We start from the raw sequence: 27129 nt of genomic DNA, 5'->3' as shown, positions 1-27129 counted from the left end.
GTTAGAAAGACGTCTCAAATTTCGCTGAATCAAAGGTGAAACCCCCGGAGGCTCGAGTGACGGAAGAGAGGAGAGATCGACAGTGGTTATACGTAGCTGTTGCAGAGGGAATCGATTTGGTCTAGTAGTCGCAAACAAGAGAGGAGGTATATATCTCACCCCTTTTTTCTCCACCCCACCTATACACTTGTTCATTGTGTCCAGTAGCTTTTTTCCACTCTTTCGCTCCCGTTTTATCAATCTATCCTCTGTAGGATCCTCCACTTCCGTTCGCGGTGTCATTGTTGTGTTAAGAGACCGTCTGAAGTGTTCATGGGTAGACAAAGGCTCTATATTACATTTCCACTTCACTATCTTTTTTCTTCAGCATACTTCCTTTTTCTTTTGCAGCATCTTCTCAAGAGAAGCATATTAACCAAGCTCGTTTTGACCTTTAAAAAGGTCTCAAATATTCTATTCTATTAATTCTCAAAGTCAGACTCAAAGACTTTTAATACGACGACTCCTCGTCCACTACGAATTATAGTAAAAAAAAAAAGGAGGGAATATTTGATAAAAGAAGTAGAAAAAGAAAAATAGAGACTAAAAAGTCAACTTGAGAAATCTCGTAAGCGTGGTAGTTGCAGAGTAATTGAATCTTTCGTATTATATTCGTTTAGGTGACTCAAAGGACTAAAGCAACAGAACGATGGAAATTGAGTTAAATTTAACCTCGGCCAGGTCACACCGACAATCAACGTTTTTATGATATCTTCACTATTACTAGAGCACACACTTCGTTAACTTTTTTATGCTTCTCTCATTATTTTATTAAACGTATTTTTTATTTTTTTATTAATCTTCACTTCGAGCTTACGTTTCTCTCAATTAACCACACTACGGGGTTCGAAATACCGCTATATAAGTTTAATTAAACTGGGCTCTCAACTAAGGCCATTCTTAGTGTCCTTGCTATTTTTTAACTCAATTAAACTGCTCGCAGATAATATACCTACCTTTTATTATTTTTGACGAAATGTAATTAATCTCTAGTTATATAAATTAATTTTAGAATATATTCATCTTTTATTTATTCCTTAGTTTATTATTCAAATATTTTTTTTTTTATAAAATATAAATTATTTAAATGATTTTATTTATAATTTACTCATTTGTTTGTACATAATAAGCTTTCATTTGATAACAAGCTTCACCATTAAAAGTTAAATTTATTCTATAATGTAAAACAGATTATACATTAATTAGATTTGAGACTTGTTAATATGGGCTTAAATTTAATCCTCGTTAAGATAATTATCAGCTGAAACTTATTTTTCAAATATTAGTGAAAATTTATAATTTTAGTGAAACAACAATTTTTGAGTGAAATGAAAAAAAATTGCTGTGATTTTGCTTGAAATATCATTTATTTCAGATGAAATGAAAATAAATGAAGATGCATATTGTGAAGGATGGGAGTAAGAGATTTACATATACAAGCAAATGAACAAATTTTCTACATAGACATAAACAAACTTAGGGTGATAGAAAATATTTGTATTCTAGTGAGAATTGTATGGCACGTGCACTAGTTCAGGGGTTGATATACCTATGCTGTTGGTAAGATGTGAGAATAGGATGGTGGTATGAAGAGGAAGAAGAAGAATAGGAGGAAATGAGGATATACTCTCTGACGCCGGGTTCATAACTCGGAAACCCCAAGGTAAAGTCATTTTGTCACAATAGTGATAAAAGCCAAGTACACACCCCAATCTGAACGCCTCCACAATTACGCTGTTTATGTAAGGGCGTGGTTTGGTCCATGGCCTTAATGTTCATACCTTTCTCGTGCTATCTCGCTCTGTTGCATTCGCTTATTTCGTTTTCGTTTATTCCCGTTGGATAAATAAACCTCTGTTTATCGCTTTGAAGATTGGCAGATACAACTAATAGCAGGGGGGACCAAGAGAGAGAAAAAAAAGAGTGTTCACATTGTTGAGTAGAATCTGGTGGGATATTGAACGGAAATTACGGCTATTTTAGTGTCAATACACTACTCTCCTACTATCCTAAAATTACTTTTAGCTTTTCCGGAAATAATGCCTCATTTTTAAATGGCTTCTTTTGTATCTGTTTCTATTTACGCTGAAAATTTGTCAATATTTAAAAAGAATCAGCGTAAATTTTATTGGTGAATTTGAAAAGGCATCTGGCGAGGGAATGTACGAAATAAAAGACATTTTGGAGCAGTTAGTACAGCTCCCACAGTGCCAAGATATTTAGTGTGAATAGACGGACTCATTGGATATGGTATATGGCTTGGATCCAAGAACCACAACAGAGACCACTCGATATCACAGTAAATAGGCTATGTGTTTACACGCCAAATCGATCTCGTATCCGGTGTTGACGGAATTGTTCCAGAACAAACAGCATAAGAGTGACGTCACGATTAGTGAATATAACCAGAGAATGGAACGACGTTAATGCATTTACTATAATGCCTTTAATGGTATATAGGCTTGAAGATGGAGAATCTCTCGTACGATATAACATCCAATACATATCCAATACATACATCCAATGTAATCAACAAATCCTTAGCTAAAATGGTCATCGATAGATTTCTCTCCCTTGACTAATTCTCGCGAAATGCGTCAACATACTTGTTCCGTTCGTTCCTCCTCACTCGTGTGTTAACTCACACCCTCGGGCATTTTACTTGCCAGTACATTGTTCAACTCTCCCTCGATAATTCCGCGGGCTTTCACGGTCCGAGTCACGGCTATCGGCTACACTGAATAGACAATGATTTTGCCAATTCAGGGATTCCATTCCAGTTCTTAATTGGGAATAAAATAATTACATTTTTAAATTCACATTTTTTCATGTGGTAAAATTTGTTCAAGTGAATTCAATGGTGATTAAATAATTTTTTCTTATTCAATTAATTCAATTGAAATATAAATTATTTTCAAGATATTTACAATAATCTTTTATTTAGTTTTTTAAATTTAATTTATTATTTAAAAATTTTAATTTACTAAAATAACTGTTTATTATCTTTATTGAATTGAAACCAAGAACAATAGCATCATTAAAGTTCCAAATCTCACGATGATTTAAATAAAAATCTTCCAGTACTAGTATCCATTGTAGTTCTTGGATTCTTATCTCTATCTTGATATCTTTTCTATCCCTCTCAATTTAAATTTGACTGTCAGTTTTATTGAACAAAGCCTCTCGAAAATGACTAGTATTTTATTTGTTATGATTCACTCATTCAAATCGAATGTGATTATATAGTTCAATATGGATAAAAATAAAAAAAGTATCTCCTCTGACATCTAGCAAAGGTCAGAGTTAACCAAACTGACCCTTGTTTCTCTTTTTTTTTCCCCTTACCTCATCGATCTTTACGCAACGTTAATTTTGTTCCTCATCTAGTTCGTGTCGTGCACAACCTTCTGTCTTTTCAGGGCGAATAGATAGAGGAAAATCAGATTTTGACTACGAAAAAGAGTCTATTGGATATAAAAGTAACCATTTGAGAAGGGTGAATCCATAATTCTGACATATTTCCTTAAGTCATAAACAATTCGTTACGATTTTCTATTATTTATGATATTTATACTGCAACAAGAAGTTTTCTCGAATTATTTATACCGTAGCTATGAGATATTTTTGCTCGTATTACCATTTTTCTTCGATATTATATCGTAAAAAGCTTATTCCATCCCATGCACACGTGTTGGACGTTTATCTATTTGTCATGACACTAATTTAACGGAGTATGAACATTTTATTTTTAAATCTCACCAACTATTCTTTTCTTTTTTTTTTTGCTTCATTTTAATAAAAAACATTTTTCTGTAATAAAAATATTAATAAATAGTTATTATTAAATACTGGTAACTCGAATAATTGGTTATATTTTATCAGTAATAATTTTTTGAATATTTATTATACACAATAGATACTTGAATATATATTTTTTTTCAATATATATGAGCTTTTACAACTATTTTTATTCAATTTTGATGATTTATTGAAATGCATTCAAGTCAAATTTTAGCATTATTCACAACCCAATTTTTTTTAAATTTATGTTTCAACATTGTAGCTCGGTGTTTGTCTTTGTTTCTCCACAATATTTGTTAGAAAAAATGGCGGCGATATTAATTATAACAATTTTATATAAATTAAAGTTTTTTTTTTTATTTCTTACTAACAGCTATTGCATTCAACTCATACATTATCATTACAATTCGTGTACACCTATTATGTAATAAGTTGTTTGATGAATTAAAAAAAAAAATCAAATTTTGACTACCAATCTGTGGATACCAAACTACCTTAAAGAATTCAGATAAAAATTCTTATAACAACCTATCCTTCATGTACATCACCTTGAATATGAAAAAATACATAATATAATAGCCAAAAAAAATAGAGATGTCATATGTGACGAAAACTAATATTTTCTTTAGGCTGAATGACAATGTTAGTAAACACGTGACATTTATGGTTAACGAAATATGTCATTGATACAACATTTCAATGTGTTTTAATCTTTTTTGATATGACAGTTAGGCTTTAACGTGTGTCTCCCTTTAACAAATCTTTCTCTTATCCTGTAAGCTGGAGCTTTGGGTGTAACATTCTCTCGTCATTCCTGACCTCATTGTCCTGGCATACGTACTTTGTCACAATGCAATATGAGCGGCATAGGAGACAATGAAACGAGTCGTCACGTGTATGTCACGTAGGATTGCAAGATTAGCTGCGATGAATTGAATAACGGGGCCGAGAATGAAGTCGAATATTTGGGAAGTGGTGCGTTGGGGGCATTGGCGCACGTACATACATTATGGGGTCAAAGTAGTGGCAGTGTATGAGGGTGATGGAAGGGGCATCCAGGTTTATAATTGACACCCAGCTGAGGGGTTGCAATGTATACGTGCGGTGAGAGCGAACTCAGGACGAGGGAGAAATTGAGATTGACAGTTAATTTCGGCCTCATCCCATTCTCTTTCTCTCTCTTTCTCTCTTACAGCTCTAGGTTTCGCCAAGTCTATACATTCTGCTAGTGGAAGCATCTACTGAGGAATCCCCTTCACAACGTGATAGAAATTTCTGGTGCGATTGGACTTCCGCTTTGTTGAAAAGTCAACGTTAAAATATCTTGAAAATTTTTGTTCCAACAATCATTTAATTTATCCGGTTAAAACAAAAAAATTTACCAAAGTTTGTCAATAAAGATGATTATATAAAAAATTTATTGAATAATAATAATAATGAAAGATCATTAAATTCAGTAGGTTTTGTTCAATGCTATATTTTTCAAAATGAACAATCAAATCCTTCGAGTTTAGATTTCGTTCTCCGATTGAAAGAAAAAAAGGAAAAACGAGTTTAACGTGATGATCAAGGGGTAGACAATGATACAAATCTGCTTTTGCCAATCTAGCAATTTTTTTCTCTCTCTGAAAAAGGGGCTTAAAGGATCAAAACCAGCCACGAATTTTCGAAATCAATTTGTCTGAATGAATCCTTACAAATACTCCAATATATTACTGATTCAATTATTCAATCTCTGTGGAACTTAATGATATCACAGTTGGAGAAGAGATTAAACAGAATGCTCATTTTCGTTTCATACAAAAATAATGAAGTGATTGTTAAATAAATTTCATCGTCCACAAAGTGACCCGTTAGTAGGTTTACTAAGTGAATGAAAAATCTATTTCACACATACTCGTTAACAAACATTGATTGTATTGTATTCAATGTATAAATTATAATAGAGAAGAATAGTAAACTGATGGTCAAGGTCTTTTTTTCTTTGTATTACTTTCTATTCCCGCGTGCGAGATTAATGGAGCTTACAGTCACGCTGTCCTATTTCGATTAAGCTGCACTCAACATTCAGATCAATTCTTCGTACCTCTTTTAACAATCGTTTCACGTAGATTATATATATATATACGAGCAAAATGAATAGAACTTTCGATTTCATTCCCATTTTCAGCAGAGTGGTGGCCGCCGTCGCGTAACGTCACCAACAATTTTGACAGAAGTCAACGAGTCCCCTCGATTAGATTTAAAAAAAATATTTTTTTTTTCGCTCTCGTACGTGTTGTCGCCCTCTACTGCTTTCACTCGTTTTATTCCCTCCAAAATCGAGCACTCTAAAAGTTTCATTTAACAGTTGACCGCGCTTGCAAACTTCGTATTGCTTTTCGATTTATTTTGTGGTATTTTATTGTCGGATTATCTTTGAAAAATAGTTAGGCTGTCATTTGTGGTCTGGGAGTAACTTAAAATAGTTTAAATAGTATGTTACATGACCCTGCAAAGTGGCATAATATTTCTTTGAAAATAAAATCAAGCATTTGTTTTATGGTTTTGAAATTCCTTTTCTGGTGGCTTTTTGATCTTTTTGCTATATCCAAGGTGTATACGCCAGTGTGGTATGAGCTTTTAAGTTTTACCCTCAATGTTTCTTACCAAATTATTAACCTTCTGGCTTAGCGCCACGCCGGCGTGTCAACGAAGAAATTATTCACGCGCCAGGGGATGCTTTAATGACACGGTGTGTTATATAGAACCACTTTGGTACTGTGTGTCAAGGGAGAAATACACAGTACTAGTGTGTTGGGTAGTAGTTCTCAGTCTCTATAAAAGCTTCATCTCCATTCTACACTAACTCTAGTACTTCTTCAGGTATTAGTAGAAAGTCCCCTTTAATCGACAGAACCGATTAACCGAAGAAGTAGAGCGAGATTCAAAATGTTTCCGGACTACGTCGATTACATCCTTCCTCTTTTTTTCTTCACTCTTTTATTACCTTTTCGACGTTTTCAGAATTAGAAGTAGAACCAAATAGTGCTAAAATAAAAGAGTAATTGTTCAGAAGAAAGATTATGGAAACAAAATTATTATAAAGATTCCGAATATTTTAAAATGTTCTTGAAACTCTCTAATACCACTTGAGTTATTATTCTAAATTTTCAGTTGATGGTCTGATAAAATATGAATAATACTCTGAGAATTTTTACATCATTGTCTGGTTATATTTGTAGCATTGTAAGAGAAATAAAGTTTCTTGGAAATATTTATTCAAGTACACGGAGCAAGTATGTTTTAGATTGTATATAAAGTATACACAGAGAGAATTTTTGCACTAACTGTAAATAAAAAATAACAAGTGCACGTTTCAAAATTTAGAAGTAAAAATATTTCTATTCAACAGTGAATTTTGGGTTATCATAAGTAATCATTTTGCCAAGATAACTTTTCAGTATCAAGTTCACTTACGAGAACTCAAAGTTTACTGTTGGATGGAAATGTTGTTACTTCTAAATTTTCATACGTATACTTGTTATTTTTTGTACTTACATGGAGTAAAAAAATTCTCTCTGTGTAACACAGATTTTTCTTTTATAACAGAGTACAGACTTAGTGTGTTGTTTTGTTTAATAAAAATTTAATATTTACATTAGTTAATTTAATTAATTATACTGTTAAACATGCAAAACAATATTATACTAATATTTGCATAAATCTCCATCTGCTTTCTGTCCGTTTTACATAATTTATGACGAAAAACCAACAAAAATTGTGTTTTCATTTAATTATTTTCGCTTTGATCACAGAGAAAAAATTTTTTTTTTTTCAATCAATATGTAAATTTAATGAATTGGCAATTTTAATTTAATTTATGATACGAAATAAGATAAATAAAAGAACATTAGGTAGTTAATTCTCCTATTTGCTGCTGAAGACTTTGAATAAGTAACAAAAAGGAGTAAAATAAGATTATCTGAACCAAAGAAATCGAGTTTGTTTTGTGCTCGATTTACGCCGCCTTCTACAGAGCTTCTGGAACCACCTTTTTTTGTGCTTTCTCATTCTTGTCCGTTTTATCCGCCTCCTTTTACTCTTATTTGGTGCTTTTCCAGCTTTACTTCACAGTCTAGAAAATTTATGAAAGATAAACTCTGATTTACGTACAGTAATATTCATTAACTTTAAATTTATCGTTTATTATTTTTCAACTTCTATAATTTTATCCTCATTTTGTATTAATCTTTATAAACAATATTATTTTACAAAATGCAATATTATTAAGTAGCTACACTGCAAATCCAAGTGCATTCTTGTTATACATTCAAACGTGTTAAAAATAACGTCTCCCAATTGATTAACATTGTAGTCGCTTTTTACACACTTGGAAACGCATCAAAAGTACAGATTATTAATAATATTACTTATTAACAATTAATTGAATAAACTTTAAAATCATCTTAAAAATACCAGTGACTGGTATTATCATTTAAAAAAAATTTAAATTGAATTTTAAATATATAATTTGCCTTTCGTTTTCTCTAATGATATTTTTGCGACGAGATCCTTTGAAATTGATGAAAAAAATGTAGAGGGGAAAAGTGAGTGGATTAATAAAGATGAGCATCAAATGGAGAAGAGAAAGAAAAAGGAGAACAAAGGATGTTTCGAGTACTAATCAAAACGAGGTTCCACTTTACCTACCCTAAATTTTAAACCGGAAGCTTAGATTACCGGTGGAAATCGAATTCACGTGGTACTCAATTTACGTCGCTTCCTATATGCCTTCTTAGTCCCCTTGATTTTTGCTGATAGGGAATTGTAAGGAACATCAGACACATAAGGGGTTGTCATATTTGTTACGTTATATACTCATCGGCAGATTGTAGTCTGGAAAAACCATGTATCTCGCACCCTCTTCAACTGCGTCAATTCTTCGGAAATTCGCCCTCCGGTCGTCGTCTGTCGTCAATCTGCAATATTTCGTTTTGTAAAAAATTTCACTCGTTTCAATTTTTCTGTCCTCACGCGGTCCCCAAAACATTCTCCCCTACGTTTATGTGAACACGTGATTTATCGAATTTTTACTACAGTTAATTGTAACTCAGAAGTGTATATAATTGATAATCGTCAATATCGCAATATTGCTAACCAAAATCAATTTAATATAATATGGAAATTTTTTTTCAATAAAGCTCGATTTCGTTACGTCTGTTACAATCTCACCCTTCTGTCTGCTATTACAAAAAAAATTACAAACCGGAAATTACCATCATTTTTTCAAACATTGTATTATTTTATTAACATTTAAATTTCAACAAAAGGTTTGGAGGAAAAAAATTTATCTTTCATGGTTGAATTGTGCTTGTGATGGTATCAAACATGGTCTGACCTAAAATGATGGTTTTTGTTACTTTAAATATAATTGCAATAATTATAAAATACTCATTGAATTAAATTATTGAAGCGAAAAAAATATGTAAAAAGATGAATTGAAAATAATTTCAAAGACATTTCCAGATGGAAGATGACTTAACTATTCGATTTGATCACAATAATAATAGAATATGTAATATTTACATTCTAGTATATTTTCAATTTCCAATAAATCAGAATTACTGGAAAAATGTGCACAATTGCAATGGAGTGACGTCTTTTATTAGAATGATAAATGAAGTGAGTCATCATAAAATGATTTTATTTTGAATAGAAAATATCGAAGGGGATAATAGAAGCTTCTGAAGGCAGAAAAAAATAGAATTTTCACTTACTCATGATGGTCTTTTTGCTTATTTTGCGTTAGTGCGTCATCGTGTACAGTTGGGTCGTCATGGGGACGATGCGTGCGAGAAAATATCGACAGAAACCGGTGAGATTTCCCAACCGCACAAAACGACGAAGGTTGTCGTTAGTAAGAAAGGAAGAGGAATTGTGGAAAGCAGCCAGAATGCGAAATGACAAGGGAATGTAACGAAATGAGGATCAAGAGGAAGAGAAACATTATTTCCAAGTAGTAGTAGGCCTTGAGAGTAGTGGAAAAACAGCTCTCAACGACTGAATTATTTAACTCTCACCCTCTTGCATCTCCTTAGAGTCCAACCCTACTTACATTCGTCGAAAAACACTCAAAAGTCTTCCTTTATGTTTCATTCTCTGTCTCCTAAAGGGAATTTAATTTCCCGAGAAGCCACATCAGGAGGGCCATGAGACTTCGAATCATCCCTGGAGAGTGCTGGGCAAATCAAGAAAATGTTTTAATTGTGATAAAAATACTAACTCACTCTACATCAAAACTCCTTTTATTTTATTTGCTGCTTTTATTTTTGAAGACTTAAATCATATCTATTTCGTATTTAATTTAAAGCCAGTTAAAAATATTGCGATACATGATAGTAGATTAAATTTCAAAGCTGATATTATATTTGAAAGTCTTTCTCATCCATTTATCTTCATTTTATCTGCTTCATTTATTCTATTTTCATTTTGTTTTTATTTTCAATTGATTATTTATATCCATATATGTCAAGCTAAATTTTTGCCACATGAGAATGTTGATCAAAAGTGTTGGAGCATATTGGATGTCTCGTAAATCAAGGAAAATCGGCTTTTAGCCCTCACTCCATTCCCTCTAAAGAACTTATTCACGTTCATGTACTCGACAGTTTCACCTGGTGCACTGTGGGCATTTTAGCAAGATCGATATGACGAAACCCTTTTACTGAAATTACTTGATCATTCTCAAGTATGCAGACTAACTACCAGAGACACTATGTGTACTTCAGTCAAACCTTAAGAGACAAATGAAACCCTTCATCTTACTATTCAATGACAATGTAAACATTTATTTTTTTTCATCATTACATCAACATAGAATAATGAAAATTCACCTAATTACATTATATTAGTTTATTTTCTTGAATAAATTACCAATTTTTTTTTTCTTCTTTTAAACAAAGCGAGAAAGAAAGTAGAAATAGTAATGTAAAAGAAACTTTTTAATACCTCAGGGAGAAGAAAAAAATATTACTTTTCTTTCGTACCACGTGAAAAACATAAAAGTTGACCGTTTTTCCCAGTTGAGTCCTTTTGCACCCCCCTAAGTTTTTGCTCTGACTATCAGTAATACTTTATTACTTTTCTGCCAATGCATTTTCTCTTCTATACAGTCTTATTTATTATTTCGCGACGACTGTTTATGATGAAATTTATTACAGAGACACTTTTACAAGGAAGTCGTAGATGACTTGTTTAGCTCTTACGATAGTGATATACGTTTACGAGTTATTTCATTTCATCATCGATTCGCTCTAGTTAAAGAATACACCAAGTGTCGGTACTTTTGATATAATATAAATATATAAATTCTATATCTTTCTGCTGCACTCTTGAGATGTATACACACTAACGCATTAACACATAAGGTAGAAAGGAAGTCAGTAGAGTTTACAAGGCGTTCATATCACGTGTGTGTTTCGTAAAAGCCACTCCACGTTACTTGCTACAAACCGACAGTCACTTTTAACTGTGAATAAAAAGCTTAACTGCAGCTGTGCATACTCCTGGCGATTTAATGCATCTCAAGAGGACATTTTCAAATATCTATGATAGCTTTTGAAACACGATTAATCAAACAATTTATATTTATTCTTTTTCTGACTTGATAAAAATAAGTAAGTGGAAAATTTATTTTTAAACAACTCTACTCTATTTATCTTCATACTTAAATTTATTATTTTTAGATAGACTAAAACTAACAAGTTGATTAAATCAATTGAAATATGAGTAATGCTTTATTTATTCGTTGAATGAAAAATCGATTAGATATAAAAAAAAAATGTCTGAATTAAATGAAACGCCCCAATTATCAACAATTTCTTATGATTCGATTGAACTCTACTTTCAAACTTTCCTCTATAACTTTACGATTAAATTAAAGCTCTAGAGTTCCACCATAAGTGCATCGATAAAGTTATGATACTCATTTCTCTCCGCCTATATTTATAATGCTCTTCGACATGACATCGCCTGGAGAGGACATTTGGAGAATCGATATTCTACGTAGAGTATACTTTTACGAAGCCTGATAAAGCCAATACGAAACTAAGATAAAAATATTTTATAAAAAATGCAGAGTTTAATTAGCTTTAATTACTTATATACTTGATGTATCGTTGATTTTATTCATTTGAAAATAATATTTCTAGTGTACTTTGAAGTGAAGAGCAAATTCTTTTTTATTACTCTATATCAATAGACCCTGATGATATTGCACAGTTTATCCCATTCTAGGAATTTTCCCTCTGTTATTCATAAATTTTTTTTTATCGTTTGGTGGCAATACATTTGTATGCAATTCAGAGTTTAAAGTTTACTGTAATTCTACAATATATTCAACTCACGATATTCTTATTTTTATAAGTTTGTATTTTAAAGTTTAATCAAAAGATTAAATTTAACTCAACTATTTTTACTGTAAAAATAGAAAGAGAACTTAACCAAGTTATTCTCCTGCATGAGATTCTTGTGTCATCAAACTTCTCAATAATAAATATGATAACTTATTTTATTCACTTGATACTTTTTATTATCATAATCCTTGTCAGAAATGAGTATTTACGTTCCTAGAATTGATATGGAATAGCAAGAAGAAATAATAAAAAATAATGATGTAATTTATTATAAGCTTTGAGAAAATTTAATAATAAGGGAAAATTATTAGCAATATTTGTGTTACTATTGTGTATCCCTCTGATCCCTCTAGTTTATTTGATCCCTCAGCAAAGAAAATCAAGTGAATCTGCGAGACATCACGTATATGAATCCAATCGCATATGTTGTCTCACTTGATAGCTATTCTCTCACTCGCATATATTCCTTCCTGTTTATTTGTCCGAGTCATCCCAAGCGGGGACCGCAATCTGTCGGAGATCCCTTCAGTCCCTTTTGCGCCTCTCCCCCTTTTGCAACCAGCTTTTCGTACTTAACGAACGCCCTCCACTACACCATGAGAGATACTGCGCCTGCAAGCATTTAATTAGGCCGGCTTATCTCCCGTCGTGCTCCAACTACTCTTCCTATCCTTTTTTCGATGTATATAAAATCCCAACTATTTTTATCTGCCTACTAGTTACCAGTAGAAAACCATTCACTTTTAAAGGTTATAGCTATTCACATACATTACCTTTTTCTTTTGCTAATAATTCGCCATTATTTTTTCACGCTCACCATTTTATCTAGTTGCTATTTATTCCAAGTGTCTCTTAAAACGAGATTATCTAGGTTTTAGATTTTTCATCCAAGTATAATCTGCTTTAGCTCATTATTCTTCAGCTTATTACCTTCATTTTTTGCTAATCTGAAAGCTCATCTTCAGATTATTTTGGGTGGTTGATTTTGCCCTCCAGCTGGCTCCAAAATAAGATGTGTCGGTAATAAATGGATGCATACATGTTTTCGAGTGGATTGGATTAAATTAAGAATTAGTGAGATGAATGGTGTTGGCGGTGATCAAGACAGATGATAGATAAGTAAATTGATGGAAGTTAAGGAAATTGATGAAATAAAAGAACACGAACTTGACCACGAGTGTGTAATAAAATTACTACTCACGAAATGATTTATCTATAATTGTCTACATTTCTCTCATTAATTAAGCTTAATAAAATTTTTATGAAAAAATTCATATTCATTTTTATAATAATAAATTGTTGTGAGAGTTTTGCAAAAAATAGATCTGTAGAAAATATATGTGAAAGTTCTTAGGAAAATAAATGTAATTTATTTTTGTTTTATTTATTTTTGTCAGTTATTATGATGTTACAGAATTCATTTGATTATTATTTAAAAATGTGAATTAAAGTGCTCAATCTACTTTTTGTTCTCCCCCAAAAAACTTGGTAGATAAAAGAATCCAATTCGAGTTAATGAGCAATTTCATGCACAATAAAAAACCACGTTCTTTTAATAGCATTGTTTTTTGCTTAAAATTGAGTTGAATAAAATAGCTTTGTTAGAGCATTTAAAAATATTTCTTCTTACTTGAAATATTTATTTTCAATTGAATTATTATTATTATACAGAAGAATAAATTTTGAAAACTTTCTGATCGGTGATTATAACTGGAAAAAATGATAAGCTTCCTATCATTGTTGATCCTTACAAACTAGTCACTCAGGTGTTATAATCTCTTTCCACCGATGTTTTCAACAAGCACAACAGATTTATTTGAAGTTGAGTTTGTCTTAGAGTTTGCCAAGTCCCACTATTAGTCTTTAAGATCAATGCTTTTATCTGTGGACGTTTTACTTTCTTCGATTTGTTCGCTAACGAAAATCTTAATTGCCTCGAACACTTGAGAAACATCCGAGAGATGTGAAAGAAGATGCCCCCAGGGTATCTAATCACAAAAGTTCCAAACGACTTTCTAATAATGTTCTCAAATTGGATTAGTAATAATTGAGTGAGTCGAATAACTCTCCAAACTATTTCTCTATTTTTCTTTTCATCGGAATTTCCTTACCCTTCTGAATAACTCGATGATTCACTTCGCATAATTTTGATTAAGTTTCTCAAATAAAATTAAAAGATTTCACCTCTGCCTATAAACTTTTAAAAGTCAAGCCACATAGAGTCTCAAATAAGTTCTTTAATCAACTTTTTATCCTCTTTTCTCTGCTATTCATCATGTTTAATCCACAAAAATATTTTTTTTTTTCTAATCAACAAACTTTAGTTTCAAAAATTCTTGAAGCCATAGCATATTAACTCTCTAAAGCCAATTTGATATTGGAATTCGATCAAATCCTCTATCACCTTATTCCTTTTGCAACCCTCTGGATAGAATTCTTCCGGCTCGAATGACATGTCGTCGAGTTTACCCTCTCACCCCTGACGAATACTGTTATGGAACAGGCAAAAGGAAAAGCCTCATGGGGTTGCTTTACGCGAGTCTCTGATGTACCTTCACGGCACTCCCTTTAATACCACACGGTCGTTATATACATACGGGTGTTGCAAGAAGGCGGAACATGACCCTCATGTACGTAAATTCAGGTGCACCATAAGGGTGAAAGTGCTTTAATTCAAACTATGATAGCAAGACTTGAGCACACTAATGAAGATCTAATCTCCGATCTGTTGTGGCAACAAAATATTTCTTTCCTAAATTTCCTATAAATCATGGAAAATATTTCTATCTATAGTTTCCCATATTCTGATTTATTTCTCACCACCATCTTGATGAACAAATAATAATGATTCATTTTAGACAACATTCCTGTATACAGTAGATAAAAATTACAGAGGGAGTGTAACGGTGATGATGAAGCAGAGGAAGAGACGAACGTGACGCGGAAGGCGAATAGGTCTTGGAGAGTTGAAGGGTAGTTCAAGCCAACAAACCCCAACTAACGTAAATAAGATGTGTCCTAAAGGCGTAGTATCGTAGCTGTATGTGTATCTGTAGTAGTGGTAAAAGTCGTCTGAGGGGATGTTGAAGAAAAGAAGCGAAGAAAGACCATAAAGGTCCGTCTTTGACTATCTAGTATAGGGGTTGATACCCCTAACGTAGAAGCCACGAAGATGAAACTCCGGTGCCAATTACAAGGCTTCTTTCACCCTTGGAGAGAGAAGCGGATCCAGAGAAAAATCTTAACACCAGTTTGGATCTTGCTCTCTCGTGTTTTTCTCTATATACGTAGTAGTGTTGTGGGGAAGGAAAAGCATTGATGCGTTCGTGCTGTGCCTTGTCTGGAAAAATTAGAACGTACGCACCTACGTAAAACAATTAAACAACCCTAAATATTTTCCCAGGCTTAAACATTTATCTTACTTTTTGTCCCAATTTGTGTCTTGTTATAAATGATAGGATTTCTGGTGTGGATAATTAGTAAGCAGGATAGTATTGATTCAGGAAATTCTGTAGTGAAGTAAACACGAGATATATAAGATATTTCATGGTTAGTGAATGAGATGAGATAACTGCGAGAATGCTAGAAGGATTGTTGAGGAAATTCTCGACGTAGCTTTAACGCTTCCCGATGTGGTCGATCGTAGGAATTAACTTTGACTGACTCAGGTGCAATTAGCGAAGTTGCCGAGCAGGCTTCACGCGTCTGTGGGTCCTCATCTCTTTTGGAAAGGAAGCAAGACAAACAATAACGTTAGTTCCGATTTATCCCTAGATTAATTACTCTGATGATGCTGTATATATTAAACTCTTTACTCTTTGCTAAAGAGCAGAATAACAGCTAGAGGGAAGCAAAAGCAAAGTCGATTCTCGACGATGTTTATTAACATTCCCACGATGAGAAAATAAGCTACAAGTGTCCCACGTTAGTCTAGCAATACAAATAGACCAGTGAATTAATTTATTTTCTGATATTAATTCAATTAAAAGTCATTACTTTTATGTTGAGTTTTTTTTAAATTATCATATCATATCATTTTTATCATAGATAGATTATTTAAAATAATAAACATATTATTCGTTAAATATTTTGACGGATGAATAAAAATTATGAAAATACAGTTATTACAATAACTGGAATATACAGGAATATTTATTTTATTGACCGTGGAATTTGTTTGTCAAGTTTTGAGTTTCCATCGTTGCGTAAATTCCGCACTTTCGCTTCTAGCATAGAGTTAATCGGCTTAATTGCTGCTTCCTGTTGGCGGTCATCACCCATACCTACCCTTCGCCTCTCTATTCTCTCTATCCTCCCATTTCTCTCTGTCCACACTAATGTCCGTACTCCCCTTGTCATTGCATTCAACTAATCTTCTACCAGTTCCGCGACATGTCGTGACGGTATTTTGCGAGAGAATGACTAAACCAAATGGATCATTCTGTATTTCTATATTATGTATTGCTTTCAATGTTATCAAAACGCCCAACAATTCTTCATTCAAACATTGTACATTTTAAAAAAACACCTAAAATTGAATAATCAATCAACTGGAGCCAATTTATTCATCTAACTTTTTTTTCATTACAGCGTGGACTAATGGCCAAACATCACTGGAAATTTTACCTACTGGGGACAAACACTCTAAACCAAGTGGAGTACGGTTAATCTTCACTTGCAAATTACCAACGAGTGGTGATGCCAATTTAGTCGAAATCGAATGGCTGGGTCCCAATATGAATAGAATTGAATCTCGACAGTAAGTTTTTTTACTTTAAATATCAAGTAAAAAATTATCTTTATTTAATCCATGGAAAAATTTTTTAATTAACGTAAAAATAAAATTATACTTGAACTTGTAATAGTATCACCATGTTAAATCATGACAGTTTATTAAATTTTAAACATAACTGTAATTTTGCTCAGTAGATATTGATAAATATTTGTTCTAAACTACCTAGTAGTTCAAGTAAATGAGTACCAAAAAATAAATATTTCTCCTTGTACACATTGGGTATATTGAAACATATTCAATCACAGATAAAAAGCATAAGTAAAGTATTTGATAATATTTACAATTTTTTCTAACCAATTATATGATATTCAATCAAGCATCATTATTGCGAATACACTATAAACAAATAATGCACAGCACTATTTTTTTTTAACAAATACCTGTTTTATTTCTTGTTTTTTGCACACAGTCTCGTCGTATTGCCACTCGACAGGCGAGTATACAAAACAAAGAGTAATATATCGTACAGCAATTGTAGTATCTTGTACACGATTCTCGTGTCTCAATATTGTCATAGTCGTTAGATATAATACAAAAAACATTTTCTCTTCTTATTTGATTTCAATATAATTAACAGTTCATTTCAACACAAACTGTCGCTTCGAGTATTTTTTATTTGCCAAATAATAATTCTCGGTTTTTTTTAACTGCTTATTTTCATCTATCTTCATTTCTGTTGAAATATACAATTTTTTCCAGTCTTCACATGATTATACTTTTAGTTTCTAAGTCCAGCGAGTGTTAGCCATTCGTAATGTGTATTTTTTTTCTCTTACTCTTATTTCATCTGCATATTCTCCATTCACATCTCACTTATCATTCATTCACTTGCCACGTCAGAGAAATATTCTTTTTCAACGAAAGAAATGAAACAATAGTATATTCTTCACTCTCTTACTCCTTTGCTCTCTCTTATATGTTGCATAAATTACAGAGTCCTTTCACGTTCATGCTAGCTATTCTAAAAAGCACTTTCATGTATGTATAGAGAAACGAGACGATTTGAGTCACCACTGTTTTCTCATTTGCCACAGTCAAATTGCCATTCCGTACAAATGCGAACAAAAGACGCCACATAGACTGTTTCATGTCTCACATTAAGATTAAAATTATTAAACCTATTTCTCCGAATCTTAATCTAAATAGAATCATCTTCATTGTAATAATTTTCAATACTCATTGAATATCATTAGATGCTCAACAATGCCATGCAAATATGTGTGAATTAATTTAGAATAGTATAATTAACTTATTAACTAATTCAAGTAATTTCATTAACAGCTCCTACACATCGAATTTAGCCAATATCCATTTGTACACCGAGAAACATCAAGATAATAGTCTTTCGCTGGTGTTTAATCCACTTAAGGAAGAATTGAGTGGAAGGTATACGTGCGTTGGTTCTTATGCTGGAGCTGAAAAAATAAATAAATCTTTGGATATTGAAACTATTGGTAAGAAATTAATTCAATTGTTAAAATTATACTCTAATTTTTAATTATTAATTAGCCCATATAAGAGTTAACACGTCTTGTATGAACTAACTTCTGTAATTTTAGAAGAATAAATAATAATAAACTAATTCAATTTACAGAAACCATAACGTTCAAAAATGCTCCAGAATATCAATACGCTACATTGGGAGAGGAATATAAAATAAGGTGTGAAGTTAAGGCTCGTCCAGCACCAACAGTAGATTGGTTCAAAGATAATGAACGTCTTATAACTGGTGATCACTACATTGTAGAAACACACGCGTTAAAAATTAATCAAGTGAGAGATGATGATAAAGGCGTTTACACTTGTCACGCTGCTGTTCTACAAACTGGAGAGCTTCAAGAACGTTTAATTACTTTGGAAGTGCAAGAAAAGCCAAAGATAAATGAAGTCTCATCGGAAATAGAAATTATAGAAGGTAGAGCGCAGAAAATTGATATTTGTAATGCGACTGGAAAACCTGCTCCCAAATATTCTTGGTTAAATACAATAAGAAAGGTGAATCTTTCGGAAGCTGATCGTTTTTACGTAGATCGCGATACTGGAATTTTACAAATTACTAACGTTCAAGATGATGATGAAGGAGAATATCAATGTATTGCTGAAAACGTTGCTGGATCAGCGATGTTGCCTATTCGTGTGAATGTTCTTAAGAAACCGAAGATAATGGAGTTCCAAAACAAAACAGTAGTTGTAGGAAAAGAAGTAAAATTAGAATGTAAAGTCTACGGAAAGCCAGCACCTGGTGTTACATTTAGAAAACAAACGGCTTCTAAATCATTTGTATTGGGAAATCAGCCAAACGATGATAGAATCGTATTGAGAACTTATGATGATAATACTACCGGAAAAACTACTGCTGTTCTCACTATTTCTAATGTTTTACGTGAAGACGATGGGCTCTACGAGTGTATAGCTAAAAATAAAGTAGAAGAAGCTCGCAAAAATGGACACTTGACAGTCGAATTTCCTCCATCATTTGCATCGATGATAAATCAAACTGTTTGGTCCTGGGATCGTCGTCCTGTCAATCTCACTTGTATTGCTGAGAGTATTCCGAATGCAACAATTCAATGGTTCCATGGAGATCGACCACTATTCCAACAAAATGTTCATGTTGATGATACGATTGTGTATAAGCAGTTTGGTAAAGGGCCTAACAGCACATTAAACATTATTCCAAGTGATGCTAGATATTATGGATTTTACAAATGTAAAGCAAGTAATATACATGGAGAAAGCACTCATACAATCCAATTAAATATGGGAGAAAAGCCCAAAGCTATTCCTCAAGCTCGTATCAGTACAATAACAGCTACAACTATTTCTTTCGATATCGTTCCACCTCCAATGCATCCAGAACTACCAATCAAAACAATTACCGTTCAATATAAAACAGAAAATGAATTTTGGACCACCGCAAAAAATAAGACTTGGAGTTTAAACTCTCCATATGTTCTTGAAAATTTACTCCCTCAAGTTGGTTACGAGTTTAGATTTCATGCTACAAATGATGTTGGTGATGGACCCTGGGGCTCTATTCTCCAACAAATGATGCCTGTGAGATCCGTGCCACAGACTCCAAAGATGCTAATGAATAAGGAAAATGTTGAGTACGATACATCTATGTATAGCAATCAATACAAAGTCAAATGGCTGGCGCCTTTAGATAATGGAGATCCCATTGATAAATATGAACTTCGAATTTGCGAAATAAAACGAGTTGAAGGCGATTGGCAACTTCAGGAGAGAACGTGTCGCGTCGATGAAATCAAGGGACAAAGAGACGAGCATTACGTCAAAGATCTTACTCCTGATAGATACTATTCTGCTCAACTCAAAGCACATAACTCTATAGGTTATTCAGAAGCTGGAATTTTACAATTCAGAACTGCCAAAGGTAAGATTTTCAGTAAATTAAATTCTTTAATCGACTTTTTAAAAAATTGATAATCAATGAATTAAACTCAGCTAGCATTTTTTTTTCATTAATGTTCTTTAGTTTAGATTTTGTTTGATTTTATTTTTTTGAAAAATTTTAGTCTTTTTTGATTGCTTTAGTGAATTCGTTTTCTTGAGAATCAAATGAATGTTATTAATTTGAATTAGTAGGGAAAGTAAAATTCTAACATTCAGATTAACTTATTCTAGCCAAGGAAATTGTCGATTATAATTTTGTATAAACAGAAGCTCAAGTTTTATAAAGAACATTTTAGTTTTAATCTTGACTTCCTCAATATTTTAGATACTCAAGGAAACACTTAGATAAATTTGATAATAATTTAGGAATGTTAGCTCCGAATGTAACTCCCGCACGCGTGTCATGATTAAAAACATTTCATTCTACCCCTTTACAAAGAGTCACTTTTTTTATATTTAGAATCAAGCAGCACTGTGGACTACTCGATACTATCTACTGGAGATTCGTCCAAGCTCAAGCCCATCGTTCATGCGATTGTCACAGCTTTAGTAATTCTCTCCTTAGCCATTTAGAGTCGCCATTAATTATCGGGGATACATCACCCCGCTATTTATCATACATATATACATTTTTATTTAAATGTCCCCTTTGAAGAGCTGAAAAAAAAGTTTTTTTATATAATTTTTTTTTTTATTTTTTGAGTACAAAAAGTCATACTAGGAGATAGATATCTCTTTTGGCTTTTTTTACTCTTTTTTATACGGTGGAATGAGTGATAACGAACGGATGGAATTTTAAAGACAGACTTTCTCATTACCGTACTCACAACGACACTAAAGATAATGTAAAGTAGGATTAATTAGGTGGTATGCTAATTAATACATTCCGAGGTGTGTAGGAGTTCTATAGAAATCATAAGATCTCCTTCCGAGAGCTCCAAGCAGTAATTAAAATTAATGAAAATGCATAAAAAGCGTAAAAATATAATCTGATAAAATTTAGATTATATAATCTAGGATCGAGTAAACATGTAAAATATTCAACGATACTATACAATAATGTATTTATAGATATTATTAGGTATTATTGAATGCTCATTATTATAAACGTACTGGTACGTTCATTTTCCATCAATATTAGGATACTTAATGCCTTGCATTGCCAAAAAAAAATAAAACGCTTGATTGTATACGTGTACTCGTACAATTTCAATTGAAGTATACACTTTTGAAATAGGAGCTTGATACAATTACCTAGGTGTTCATGCTGTTCAATGTAATAATCTAAAGTAATCTTTTATAAAAAGTAAATAAATATCCAAATAAATCAATAATTTAATTATTGATTTTGTTTTTAAATTTGGCAACGCGAATTGTTTAAGAGTATTAATACAGCATTCAATGATTAGGTTTAGGTATTAGATAGGAACTATTGTTCTTATTTTCTATTTAAAATATATACATATTTTATGTTATATATATATTTTTTTTAGCATGAAAATTCATTTTTTCAAACTACTATCCTTCTAATGATTATTAAAATTGACTGTTAATTTTGAGAATATTCTTTCTTTTTGGTGCTAATGCCAAAGTATTCCGTGAAAGTATCTTTCTACATTTTTTCTGTGGGTGGATAAAAATAATTAAACTTGCATTATATTTTAAATAGAAACAGTAGTTGAAAATGCATAAATATTCCAAATATTGCATTTGTTTTTTAGTCGTTTTTCTTTTGAATGTTTTTTTTTTTGTTTGCTTTACTACTATTGGAAAAAAATGCATTATTTTAGTGAGCATGTTTAAATACATCTATAATAATTATTGAGTAATAATTATCAGTAACAATTATTGTTTATTAACATGAAAATAATTATTTTGTTAGTTATTATAATTTACCATAATTATTATTGTATTATTGTCACCAATTTTGTTAAAGCCAAATTTGATGAATCTCTTGATTTTAATTGGAAGCTTTCTCCTATTATAAAATCATTTTCTTTTGAATCTCTTCATCATTATTACTTTTATAAAATTTAACTTTGTAAAAAAATTTTCAGTTAATGATAATTATTTATAATTGTTTATGAATTATTTTATTATATTTTTTAACTTGTTAATGATTAAATTTGAAAACGTGAAATAATTAAAACATTACACTTTATCTAATTTTATAATTTATGAAACCAGAACAACGAACTTAAGTTCCTTGACCTACTTTAAAACACTTTTGTTCATCTTCTATTTATTGTCGTGACAATACTCGAGTTGCGTGTCCGGTGACAATAAACAAGTTTAAAAAAAATAATAATAATAAAAGTTAAAAACAGGCAAAAATAAACAATAAAAGTTTGCAAAAAATATAAGACTTGTAAAAGCAGTAGATATATTTTATAGTCATAGGGGATTGTTTTTTGCGGCATTTCACGCAATTACAGTCAAATATGGAATAGAAGTAGTGAGTGAAAATGACGAGGAATGAATGAGTGAGTAAATGTAAGAGAGGAAAGGTTTGAGAGGGGTTGGCAATAGACCGTTCACCGGAAATATTTGACAATAGTGTTTTACCCGTTAATGATGATGAACAAGAGAATGGAAGAACTAAGAAATATTTTTCAAAAAATGTCATTAGCATTCTTTGCTTCCGGGTTTCTCTACATTCGAATACCTCTAGATCCATTTTCCTTTTGATTGTTTTCCCATCATCTTTGACATCTGATCCTGTAAATTATTTGAGAGTTTAACATGCCAAGTAAATAGTTGAAAAGTTGAAGAAAATAACGAGAAAGTTTTTATTCTGGATGTTAACCTATCCAATTTCATAAATGCTCCTTCAAGTGTTCAGTGGAGGTATCTTGAGATCTCTTAATGGTGTCTCCCATTAATCTACATTACTGCCTCGTCGTGTAATATCTAAAACGTGGTGTAAGGACGTCGGTATTGCTAGTACACGTTCACAAGATCCTTTGATCCATTATACTTGCTAAACATTGCGTATCTTACAAGAAAAAAAGATGTCAAAGGAGTCAAATATCTCTCAACCTTTCCACTCTTATCTAGATTAAATAAATACGTACACAATCAACGTACATTGAGTTGCAAATCGTTCATATGGAATTCTTTTTTTTTCTATATTAACTTTTCATATGTATACATTTTTCGATAATATTAAAATGTACGTATGCATACAGTGTTTAACGTCTTGTATTTATAAGAATGAGGGATTAAATTAGTTTTGTGGAATAAACTGTACATAAACAACGGAGAAAATATAAATGAGTGTTTAAAAAAAAAATATTGCACGATTTGCTAAAGGAGAAACCACAATCAAATTGTTCAAATAAAACCAACAAATTTCTTGTCAAGAAAAACAAAGAAAACAATTGCACACACTAAAATAGAATTTTATCTGTCAACAATTTGCCATGAAGCCAATGTAAATTCAATTTGAAATGGTTTCTTTGGAGGCTGTCGCTTCTTATATTTCTGCTTGCCCGTATTTTTTTATCAGCCGGGGAAAAATCAGAAAGCACAACGCAATAGAGAGGGAAAGAAACAGAACAATTCGAATGGTAAATATATTTTAAAACAAGAGGAAAGGCTGCTTGAAGATGTAGTTGGTTGTTAAAAATGGAATGGCATCGGGTGAGGAAATAAATGTCTTGGAAAAGGATGCTGAAGGGATTCAAAGTGATAGAGAGAAAGAGAGAGAAAGTATGGGTAGATGATAACATTGATAACAAAAGTTTGTTGCTAGAATAGTAGCTGGATAGACTAACAGTAATATCGAGAGGAAATGGTGCTGTTTCAATTACTTTTTTTGTTCTCTTACTTTTCTATTTTTTCTTAAGCTACTTAGAATCTTTTTGTCGTTGCTGCATTATCATTAGACATACTTTATAATCTTTTGGTTAACTTTACTTTATTTTTCTAACATTCTTTTTTTGCTATTATTTTAAACAGTTATTTTTTATGACTTTTCTAGACTTTTCTAGGCTTGAATGATAATGAGTTTTGGCATAATCTTTTTTTTTTTCTTTCTAGGATATGTTTTTCTGAATAAACAGTGTGAAGCACGTTTGGTGGTGTTCCTATTTACTACATTTTTATTCTTCTTTTCAGTGTTTTTCTTTACTAAAATATTCACTAATATTTTAAAATAAATGTACCAGTACGTTATAAATTAGTTTACTCGGTTCAGGAGCAAATATTCTCGACTCTGTCTTTTTCTTTTTTGTAACACAAATTTATTGAATATCACCAAACGTTTTTAATGTTGCTTTTTGCACTAACAGAATGCAAAAAACGAATTTTTTTATTATGATAATTTATCAAATAATTTTTTTCTAATTTTCAAGCTCTCCATGGTCCAGTACTTCATCAAGGGCCTTTAATATCAAGTGCTGCAATCATTGGCATCGTAATTGCAATTCTGTTGTTGATAATTGTCATCATTGACATAATCTGCTGTTGTGCTCATAAAACTGGTGAGTAATTCAATAATTTATTGCCTCGAGCATAAATGAGTCATTTAAATTCAACAAAATTCCAATAAATTCACTAGTACTTGGTTTTAAAATATTTTTTTCTTATTTTCCAGGTATTATATTTTATTTATGTGAAAGATCAAAAAGGAAACCTGTAGATGAAGAAGATGCCAAATTGGGCAGGTAATCATCAATTTTTTTTATAAAAATAATTATGTTAAATTAATGATGTCTTTTGGATTAATTCAAAAAATTTGCTACATTTACAAGTATATTAAAATTATCATAATCATAAAATTAGAATGATCAAATTTTTAAGCATATTACAGATATTTTTCATTTAATCATCATTAACATTTACACAAAACACTACACATCGTGCTTTGGCAAGTCTGGCGCTATATCATATTATTGAAATTCGCAAAAATTAATTTTCCCTATTTCAAACATTTTCATTTGGTTTTGTGATAACTATAAATCATCATATTTATGTTGATTAATTGATAAAATGAATATTCTTAGAGTATGAAGTAAAAAAAATATTGAAATTCTTTAATCCAGAATATCTAGAATTTTTTATATTTTACATTTCTGTCATCTTTCCATTTGTCTTTTTCTCACCGTTATAGTCTTTACGGTTGGCGGTTTCCATTGCCGTATTGCGACCAAAAAATGGCCAATGTTGCCGGAGTGACGGCCATCCAAGACTCAAGTAGTGGAAAGAATACCATTAAGTTGGTCAAACATACCGCCATGTAAGGACAAGATGAGAGATTGAATCTTAAATATTTAAAAAAGAAAAAACGCATCAAACCAATGATACAAACACGCATGGCTCCATTGGAATTATTTCATTTATTTTCATCATATTATTCATTGCTTTTTACCTAGCATGAATTTCTTTCAGTATCATTTTTAGAATTTTTTTATTTCATATAACAGTTTCATTATTTGGATTATTCAACACAATTTTATTTTACAGTATTTTCATTCGAACTGGTATAATGATTTTTTTCATCTCTGATTTAATTCAGGAAAAGAAAATACAGAATAATAAATAAATAAATAAAAAAAATAATAAAGCATGGGAAAACTTTTATCGAAATATTTCTTCGCCTTCTGTGTGCCGCCAACCATTCACGTGCGATAAAAAATTCATTTATTTTACATTACTTTTATCTCATTCACATTCGCCACAATTTATCTTGATAGTACATTGTTTCGTTATCAGTGATCACATTAAATATTTATGTATTATTTTTGTCGTTATTATTTTTATAATTTAAATCGAGTTTTATTGAGAGGAAATGATATCACTATTGAGCTTGAGCTTTGGCCATGTTGCATGATCACACTGAAAATTTAAAAAAGAAAAAACTTTATTGTAAGAGAATTTTTATTTGTAGATAAATAAACTACGATTATAGAAATAATTTTATAAATATCTAAAAATAAAATTAATTAATGCAAACGAATGCTAGCATGTGAAACGTGTCTCGATGTTGTTACTCACAGAATCATAAAAAGCGTGATCGTCGCACGGGTTAAACACATTGATTATATAATTTATATATAAAAATTTATTTATAAAAAATAAATATCAAGATTTTTCTTTACTGATTTTACAGAGAAGAAAAGGAGCCATTAAAGGAAGAAAAGAAGATTACACCAATAATTGACTCAGGTTTAAGGCGGGAAACATCAATTACATTCGACGGAAAACGATCAATCTCAAAGACTGGTTTTGTAGGCAAAGATTCAGCCGTCTAGATATTCTTCCGGCGTACTAGATTGTAAATTATTTATTTTTGCAGTCTATAAGTCTGCACATAATGTATTTTCACTAAAAATCAGCTGAGAAGAATTCTCGAAGGTCAAAAATATTAGTCATACCTACCAAATGAGAATTATTAAACAAATTTAACATTTGATTCGCAAGATGCGATAGAAACAATCATTAATTAACAAAAAAAAAAAAAGAGAAAAAAGTAGTAAAACCGAATAAAAAATTAATATCCAAATGACGTAAATAAATTTGGTACAAATCTCATGACTAAAGCGTAGCCGTTAAGCGCAATATATGAAGTAATGTACAATAGAATTTATTTCCTTCAGTACTTTATCCTCTTATCATGTATCTGATTACTTTAAATATTGTAAAGCTTGATCGTCAGATGTTAGCATCCCTGAAACCAAT

The 27129-nt window shown here is 31.5% G+C and overlaps 1 protein-coding gene across 5 annotated transcripts in view; it reads left to right on the top strand.

The window, feature by feature from the left end:
* Fas2 (fasciclin 2) overlaps positions 1 to 26923 on the top strand; it is a 64783-nt gene extending 37860 nt beyond the window's left edge. For 2 of the 5 annotated variants that reach the window (XM_035091578.1, XM_035091576.1), the window contains exons 2-7: positions 16827 to 16995; positions 18313 to 18485; positions 18626 to 20428; positions 24804 to 24932; positions 25046 to 25115; positions 26561 to 26923. In XM_035091578.1, coding sequence (XP_034947469.1) covers positions 16973 to 16995; positions 18313 to 18485; positions 18626 to 20428; positions 24804 to 24932; positions 25046 to 25115; positions 26561 to 26702 — 2340 coding nt within the window. In that variant the 5' untranslated portion in view covers positions 16827 to 16972 and the 3' untranslated portion in view covers positions 26703 to 26923. Of the gene's footprint in view, positions 1 to 16630; positions 16746 to 16826; positions 16996 to 18312; positions 18486 to 18625; positions 20429 to 20908; positions 23743 to 24803; positions 24933 to 25045; positions 25116 to 25561; positions 26150 to 26560 lie in introns of those variants that run through there. The other 3 variants (XM_035091574.1, XM_035091575.1, XM_035091577.1) reach the window with 3 other exon arrangements.
* The last annotated feature ends 206 nt before the right edge of the window (positions 26924 to 27129 follow it).

The sequence above is a fragment of the Chelonus insularis genome, unplaced genomic scaffold (assembly GCF_013357705.1).
Source record: "Chelonus insularis isolate UGA/USDA-ARS -01 unplaced genomic scaffold, ASM1335770v1 contig_88_pilon, whole genome shotgun sequence".
Taxonomy (NCBI): domain Eukaryota; kingdom Metazoa; phylum Arthropoda; class Insecta; order Hymenoptera; family Braconidae; genus Chelonus; species Chelonus insularis.
Note: the sequence above shows the minus strand (reverse complement) of the source record. Positions and strands in the feature narration are given on the sequence as shown.